This window comes from Thamnophis sirtalis, unplaced genomic scaffold, assembly GCF_051295495.1.
Source record: "Thamnophis sirtalis isolate CommonGarterSnake01/CBP01778 unplaced genomic scaffold, rThaSir2_p1.2 scaffold_10, whole genome shotgun sequence".
Taxonomy (NCBI): Eukaryota; Metazoa; Chordata; class Lepidosauria; order Squamata; family Natricidae; genus Thamnophis; species Thamnophis sirtalis.
In genome coordinates, this window is record NW_028261390.1 from 67,119,951 (window position 1) to 67,128,944 (window position 8,994).

General features: G+C 40.8%; 1 protein-coding gene across 1 annotated transcript; it reads left to right on the plus strand.

The window, feature by feature from the left end:
• The first annotated feature begins 216 nt into the window (after positions 1-216).
• Positions 217-4,300, plus strand: LOC148043921 (uncharacterized). The gene is given in 4 exon segments (XM_087723700.1): positions 217-307; positions 2,006-2,031; positions 3,598-3,962; positions 3,964-4,300. Coding segments are annotated over 4 exon segments (819 nt in total).
• Positions 4,301-8,994: the final 4,694 nt, after the last annotated feature.

An 8,994-nucleotide genomic window follows, 5' to 3' on the forward strand; every position in this document is an offset into this window, starting at 1 on the left:
CAGTTCGCACCTATTTGGTAGAACCGGTTGGTCAAATCTACCGAACCGGTTAGAAGAGGTTCCACCAGTGGACCCGGAAAGCAGGCCACACCTACAGAAGAGGTTCCAAAATTTTTTGAAACCCACCACTGGCCCGAGCGGAGAACCCATTGCTGAAATTTTTGAAGCCCATCCCTGACTAGAAGCCCTCCAAGTCACTGATAATCCTAGGGTTCTATGATTGTAGAATATCTACCGTATCTTACATTCTATCGTGTATCTCTATTATTTTACATTTCCACAGGAGGAGCTCAACATGAACTGACAGGTAATTTGCATTACCTAAGCTTCAGTTAGGCTTTTGGGTGAGGAGTTTCTGACCCATTTTTTAATTCTTTTTTCGTTCAATTACGTATTAAGGCAAGCAAAAGGATTGAAGAAAAGAAAGGACGAGGATGAATATAAGGAGAAATTAGAAATTGGCCATGGATTGGTCATATAATTCAAAAAGTTATATTTACATCTTCTTAAAGTTCACAAGTCACTAGGACTGAGAGCTAGATTTACGATGTTCATCCTTTTTATTCCTTTTTAAAAAAATGCCATATAACAAGCATTACCCAAAAAAATATTCAGATGTTCCAGAAAGCACAGTGTATGTGTTTGATAAGTACGAACCGGATAAGTGTACAAGATTAATCATGCTTTGAATGATCTTCACATTTGTGCAAATTTCTGAAAGATTTTTTTTTAATCAACCAGCCTCTGAAAATAAAATTAAATAGAAAATTTGGCCTTGTTATACCAAAATGTTTTCCATAGAATTGTATTTGCACAATAACGGAAAATGAAGGGATCCCTACAGATGGAAATGTAAGAAAAGGACTAATATTCTAAGGAAAGTTTGTTAAAATGGATAAGCTGCTATTATTATTATTATACAATTGTATCACAGCAGCCAGTTGTTTCGCCGGATTTGGCATTGGTTACTAGTCGGGCCCCACCCAGGGGCCTAGGACGTCGTAACGTATTTTCATAATATGCGTGCAGATCCAAGCAGTGCGGCTTTTTGCATTTGACTGATGGTGATTTTGTCAATTTTTAACTGTTTTAAATGTAATTCCAGTGCTTTTGGAATAGCATCCAGTGTGCCAATTACCACTGGAATTACCACTGCTGGTTTGTGCCATAGTCGTTGAATTTCGATTTTTAAGTCCTGGTATTTTGCAATTTTTTCATGTTCCTTCTCAGTGACCCTGCTATCACCTGGTATTGCGATGTCTATGATTGTGACCTTATTTTTCTCAACCAGTGTGATGTCTGGTGTATTATGCCCCAGTATTTGGTCCGTTTGTATACGGAAATCCCACAAGATCTTGAGCATCTGATTTTCGGTGACTTTTTCAGGCTGATGTTCCCACCAGTTTGTTGCTGTTTTAATATTATAATTTTTGCACAAATTCCAATGGATCATTTGTGCTACTGAATTGTGCCGCAATTTATAATCAGTCTGCACGATTTTTTTACAGCAGCTGAGTATGTGATCAACAGTTTCATCAGCTTCTTTGCAAAGTCTGCATTTGGCATCATCAGAGGATTTTTCTATTTTGGCCTTAATGGCATTTGTGTGGATAGCTTGTTCTTGCGCAGCCAGGATTAGTGACTCTGTTTCTTTCTTTAATGTACCTGTTGTTAACCATAACCAAGTTTGTTCACTGTCCACTTTATCTTTTATTTTTTCCAGAAATTGGCCATGCAGTGCTTTGTTCTGCCAACTCTCCATTCTTGATTTTATCACATCTTTTCTGTATTCTTGTTTCGTCTGTTGGACCTTCAGTAAATTTTATTATTAACAACTTTATTCATTAAACATGAAACTCAGCCAACTGAACATTCAAAAATGCATCACAAATTGACTGGTGCTAATGGTTGATACTGGCTGTTGCCAGGGTCCCAGGTATCAACCAAGCACCTTCTTAAAATATAAGGTGTTCCAAGTAGCACAGTTTTATTGGTGTTATTGCAGGAAGCTGCAATTTGTGGATGTATCTTGTAAAATTCTTGGACATGGTGCCAAGTGCCCCGATGACAATGGGTATCACTGTTACATGCTTCATCCATAGCCCTGTAGTTTCACTGGCCAGGTTGCAATATTTCATTATTTTTTCTAGTTCTTTTTCTTCAACTCTGGCATCTCCAGGAACAGCAAAATCAATAAACTGAACACTTCGGCCCTCTACAACCGTGATATCTGGCTTGTTGTGCTCCAAATGATGATGCGTTTGTATTCGAAAGTCCCACCCAATCTGGCGCAGTGGTTAAATGCAGCACTGCAGGCTACTTCAGCTGACTGCAGTTCTGCAGTTCGGCTGTTCAAATCTCACCGGCTCAGGGTTGACTCAGCCTTCCATCCTTCCGAGGTGGGTAGGATTGTAAAAGCCCTATGAAGCGGTATATAAGTCTAACTGCTATTGCTATTGCTATTGCTTCACCTTCTCATTTTTGAATAATTATTATTATATGCTTTATTCATTAAACATGAAACTCAGCCAACTGAACATATTGTTGTTGTTGTTGTTGTTGTTGTTGTTGTTATTCCAATGTAATGAACATCATTGTAAATATTTTGATTATTATTTCCTAAAAATATTTGTACCAAGACAACACACTGTTAACTGAAAATGGAATTTTTATGTGTAATAAAGCAAATAAAAATTAAATGGTTAGAGCGAATGTTGAATTTTCTGCATTTTGGTAATGCTAAACAATGGAATTTAGATCATTATACTCATATTTGCCTGGAAAATTGATCCTTCTTTCTGTTATTCATACATGTGGCGAAAAAGAAGTAAAGCTATGCATACTTTCAGTGTGCAAGAATTATTTGTGCCTAAGTGTGTGTGTGTGTGCATGCACACACATTTCAAATTAACTATCTTAATCATGAAAACATTGAATCTTTTATGATAAACAACTTCTAATAACGATACTTGAAATTAATGGGCTGTTTCCTTACAATATTACTTTAATGTCTTCAGTTTCATCGTTGGGTAGGCCTGTTTATTGCCATTAGCTGAAATAGCGAACAACATCGTGATTCTTTTCAATCTCTGTTTAATTCAGGCTTCCCTAATTTTATGGACAAAAAACAACAACAAATCAAACAAACAAACCTAAACCAACATGCAAGGCTTTGAGACTAAAACCAGGTGCATGAAAATATAGTTTGATGAGCCTATCCATTCCCTGGGACGTGATTCAGACACAATGCTTAATCGGGGCTCCAACAAAGGTGGAAGGTTTTTTTTTTACTACCTCTGCAAACAAATGTTGATTTACATGACATATACCCCAGATGGGCAGTATCTATAAATCAATGCCCGTTGATATTTATTTCATAATATACTAAAAAGCCTTACAGCTCTGTTGGATGAAATGAGCAGATCACAAAGAGAATTGATTTTATTCGCTGTCCAATGGCATTGCAGAATATTTCATCTGCTGGGGTTGAAGCCTTCAGTTGCAAAAAGGAAACAAGAAATAATGTTTACCTATGTATTTATGTATTCACCTGTCTGTCTTTCTGCCTGCCTGCCTGCCTATCTGTCTGTCTGTCAGTCTGTCTGTCTCTCTGTCTGTCTGTCTGTCTATCTATCTATCTATCTATCTATCTATCTATCTATCTATCTATCTATCTATCTATCTATCTATCTATCTATCTATCTATCTATCTATCTATCTATCTATCTATCCATCCATCCATCCATCCATCCATCCATCCATCCATCCATCCATCCTTATCTATCATCTCTCTCTCTCTCTCTCTCTCTCTCTCTCTCTCTCTCTCTCTCCATCCATCCATCCATCCATCCCTATCATCCATCTATCTATCTATCTATCTATCTATCTATCTATCTATCTATCTATCCATCCATCCATCCATCCATCCATCCATCCATCCATCCATCCATCTATCCATCCATCCATCCATCCATCCATCCATCCCCATCCATCCATCCATCCATCCCTATCATCCATCCATCCATCCATCCATCCATCCCTATCTATCTATCTATCTATCTATCTATCTATCTATCTATCTATCTATCTATCTATCTATCTATCTATCTATCCATCCATCCATCCATCCATCCATCCATCCATCCACCCACCCACCCACCCACCCATCCATCTATCTCCATCTATATATCTATCATCTGTCTGTCTGTCCGTCCGTCCGTCCGTCCGTCCGTCCATCCATCCATCCATCCATCCATCCATCCATCCATCCATCCATCTATCTATCATCTATCTATCATAATCTATCAATGTATATATGCATGTTTGCCTCTCTCTCTGTCTCTCCCACTCTCTCTCTTTCTCTCTCTATATAAGTTACGTTTATTTATACCATCCTGAACAAGCAATCCTCAAGACATTCCACAATAGAACCAAACCGGTCCTTTTATGTTGCCTGCATTTTTGTTCTAGTATATAAACAGAAACTCATACAATATAAAAAGGGCCTCCATTGATGGACAAGAACTAGAAAAAGCAGGAAGAATCTATTAAAGCTTTTTCTTTGGCAGAGTTGGGGGAAGCATCTTTCTCACTGTTTTGTTTTGTTGTTTCCTTTGTTTTGGTTTTTAATTAGGCAGAAGGAATATGCTGCATCAGCCAGCATTGCTAATGGCATAAGTAAATTTGGCGCATTCATACAATTATTTCCATATACTGAAAAGGATTTTCTCCTCCGAGAAAGCATCTGAAATGGGTTCTTTTTTTTTTTAAGTAAGACCTTTCAGTAACCTGAAATAACCAAGTCTGGGCATTATTGGAAATTCCATGTTGGCGAATGGTCATTTACAGTGTTGGGTGGTTAATTTCCAGCAATTTGAAATGAGACAGGATAAAATGTGCATGTCACTTTTTCTTTCCATCAGATCGAAAGTGAAAATATATTCTGTGCCTGTCCCTAATTTTGTTGATGATTATGGGGATGGGGGAGGGAAACCTCAGGTCAACTCATAAAGTTGCTATGATGAGGAAAGTATGCATTCTACGCATACCTTAAAACTAGAGTCGGATCTCAAATTACTACAGCAGGCTTGTGAGGAGTGCACCCTCGTTGGAGAATGTGATTTATGACACAGATTGAGGGGGAGGGAAGGAACAGGGGTAAAGTTCAGTCATAATTCAAATGAGGTTTAGATCTGACTGCAATAGGTCGTTGCCGAAATGGTTCTCCTAATAAATGACTGGTTTTCTTTTGAAACTTGGCTCGAGGCTCATGAATCAATTATTACAAAAAGCCTGCTGTAGTAATCTGAGATCTGACTCTAGATGGAGGTGCGCATGGAATTCTCTCCCCCACCTTTCCTCAACATGGCAACTTTATGAGTTGACACCCAGGTGTTAATAGTGGTTTTGGTGAGCAGGAAGAGTTTTCATATCCCTAGCATTCCTTAAAGAGAGTAGAGAACTATGTTGGAACTTACAGTCAGACCTTGAGTGTATAACCACTTAATGCTGACCTGCTCAACAAACCATAGCTACATAAACTGAATTTATTTCACCATCTAACAACTGCAGTAAGTTAAACATTTACATATTTATTAATTTTATTTATTTCATTTGTCAAACATGTACAAGATAGCAGGTATAAATATAAACATGGATATGGATGAAAGAAATGAATACAAATAGATGGGAGAGTAGGACAGGGACAGAAAGAACACTGGTTCACTTATGCATGCCCCCCTTTATGGACCTCTTAGGAATGGGGTGAGGTCCATAGTAGACAGTTTAAGGTTGAAGCTGTGAGGGTTTGAGGATGTAACAATGGAGTCAGGTAGAGCATTCCACGCATTGACCACTCTATTGCTGAAGTCATAATTTCTGCAGTCGAGTTTGTATCAATTTACCTTGAGTTTGTATCAATTGTTTGCCCGTGTATTATTGAAGTTGAAGCTGAAGTGATCATCGACAGGTAGGACATTGTAGTAGACAATTTTGTGTATTATCCTTAGGTCAGATCATAGACGGCGTAGTTCCAGGTTGTCCAAGCCAAGAATTTCGAGCCTGGTGGCATTAGGGATTCTATTGTGGGCAGAGGAGTGGAGGACTCTTCTCGTGAAATACCTCTGGACCCACTCGATCATATTAATGTCCGATATACAGTGTGGATTCCAGGCAGATGAGCTGTATTCGAGAATTGGTTTGGCAAAGGTTTTGTATGCCCTAGTTATTAGTACAGTGTTACTGGAGAAGAAGCTTTGCAAAATTAATGCCTTTTTGGCAATGCTGCAGTGGTGGGTTTCAAATTTTTTTGGAACCTACTCTGTGGGTGTGGCCTCCTTTGTGGGAGTGGCTTGCTGGCCATGTGACCTGGTGAGAGTGGCTTGCTGGGCATGTGTTTTCTCTCTCTCTCTCTCTCTCTCTCCTTCCTTTTGTCTCTCTGTCCTTTTTTCTTTTTTTCTTTCATCTCTCTCTCACTCTTCCTTTCTTTCTCTTTCTCTCTCTCTCTGTGTCAGTCTGTGTGTGTGTGTGTGTGCGCGCGCGCGCGCGCACGCGTGGCAGTGGTGGGTTTCAAAATTTTTTGGAACCTCTTCTGTAGGTGTGGCCTGCTTTCCGGGTCCACTGGTGGAACCTCTTCTAACCAGTTCGGTAGATTTGACGAACCGGTTCTATCGAATAGGTGCGAACTGGTAGGAAGCCACCTCTGCAATGCTGTTACAGTGAGCTCTGAAGCTTAGATTGTTTGAGATGAGTATTCTTAGGTTGAATAAAAATGGGATGTTACTTTAAACAAACATATGCATAAATACATGCATTTATATGTAGTGTATGATGCATGGAATCCTCTTTAAGATGACCGCCTTGTGATGATGGCTTCCAGCATCTGAGAAAGGTTAAATTGCCAAGATGAGCATTCCAGTATTTAAGAAATAGAGGTCAGTTGATGAAGAATAAAATGCCCGAAACCAGATGGTGTTTCTTGAGAAAGATATAAGATTAGTTGCAGAGATCGTATTGAACATCTGCCCAAGCATTTTCTTGTCCTGAACCGAAAAGGAGAAATGATCCCCTGGGAATTGAAAGGATGGGACCATTATGAAGATATACAGCCCTATAACGAGAGAAGTGGAAGATCTGTACAGGGGGAAAAAAAAGTTTTGTCTTTATTTAGCTTGCAGATTCTTGAATCTTCAGTTGTCTCAAAACACCCCAAGGATCCTATCTTTGAGCAAAAGGAAAATATTAATGGGCGTGTTTTTCTTGGATATTGTTGTGGCCTGCCAGAAGCCAGTGGAGCTGTCAGCAGATCCGGACAGTGAGGAGGTTGGGGAGGAACCTGGGCCAGTCCCGGAGTCTGGAGAAGGCTCTGATGAGGGCTCTGTGTTGGAGGCAGAGAGGGGGCTACAGCCCTATGCTAGTTATCAGCTGCCTTCAGAGTCAATAGCAAGGTAGACTTATATACCGCTTCATAGGGCTTTCAGCCCTCTCTAAGCGGTTTACAGGAGTCAGCATATCGCCCCCCACAGTCTGGGTCCTCATTTCACCCACCTCGGAAGGATGGAAGGCTGAGTCAACCTTGAGCCGGTGAGATTTGCAGATAACAGTCAGCTGAAGTGGCCTGCAGTACTGCACCCTAACCACTGCGCCACCTCGGCTCCTTAGTCAGACCTCAGCGAGGCAGATGAACAGCTGGAGCCTGTTCCCAGTGCGCATCAAGCGCATACATGAGCGAACCGCCAGTAGTGCCTGCCGGAGCCCGCCCCTGGCAGAATTGCAAAATGAAGGGAACAACTAAAGAACAAGGAGTAAGGCCACAGGTGGAGGATGAATGTCCCCTCCCAGAGGAAATAAAAGAGGAGCGAAAGGGGAGTGGAGTTTGCAGGAGACAATTAGTTTGCTTAATTGATTCGTGACTCTCCGAGACTCCTGGCCAAATTTTGAAGATATCGGCCTGGCAGCTGTTCATCTGCCCCCACTGATGTCTGACTCCAAAGGCAGCTGATAACCGGCATATGGCTCTGGCCCTCTCTCTGCCTCCGACACAGAGCCCTCATCAGAGCCTTCCCCAGACTCCAGGACTGGCCCCGGTTCCTCCCCAACCTCCTCACTGTCCGGATCTGCTGCCAGCTCCAATGGTGGACCACAACACAATCATTCACTCTCAGCTCACCTCACCTCACCTCACAGGGTTGTTGTTACGGCAAACATAAGAGGAAGAAGGAGCATTAGATATGTTTGCCACTTTGAGTTACTTATAAAAATAATACAGGCGCAATCAAAGCAAATAAAATAAGAAATAAATAAACAGCTTCCAGTCATTCTTCCATTGGAGAGGTGCGGTGGCCTAGAGGCGGAGCTCTCGCCTCACAATCAGGAGGCAGTGAGTTCGATTCTAGGTAGAGGCTGATATTTCTCTCTCTGGGCACACTGAGAATATATCTATCTGCTGAACAAAACTCCGCCCTGGCGACAGGAAGGGCATCCGGCCATTAGAACACTTTGCTAGCTCCATTCAGGTGCCCAGACTCCACCCCACAAGGGATTCTGGCATCATGAAATGAAGATATAAGCCATTCTACTGGTAGGTGAAATAAATGCCTGGGTTTAAAATAGGCCTCCCTTTTTAACAATTAACAGGCAATTAGCTACGTCCGTAGTTTCAATTCCCATGGACATAACTCTCCACTCAGATGGAAGTTTGGCATCACCCAATCAAGTAGAACAGGAACCTTAAACAAGTTCATAAGAAATCATATTTAGGGTAAATACAATAACGTTTACTGACGCAATTTAGGAAGCATCACGTCGAATGGTTATCTTGACTGGACTGGTTTTTAATTTTCTGGATATGTTTAAGTGGGTGTAATGGGTTAGTTTGCAATATCTATTTTTGAGATGTGCATAAGGACTTGCTGCTTCTAATGGTTAGTTGTGCTTACATTTGTTTGAAATGCTTAATTGTTAATTGGGATTAGACATGAATTGCTTGCCCTCCCT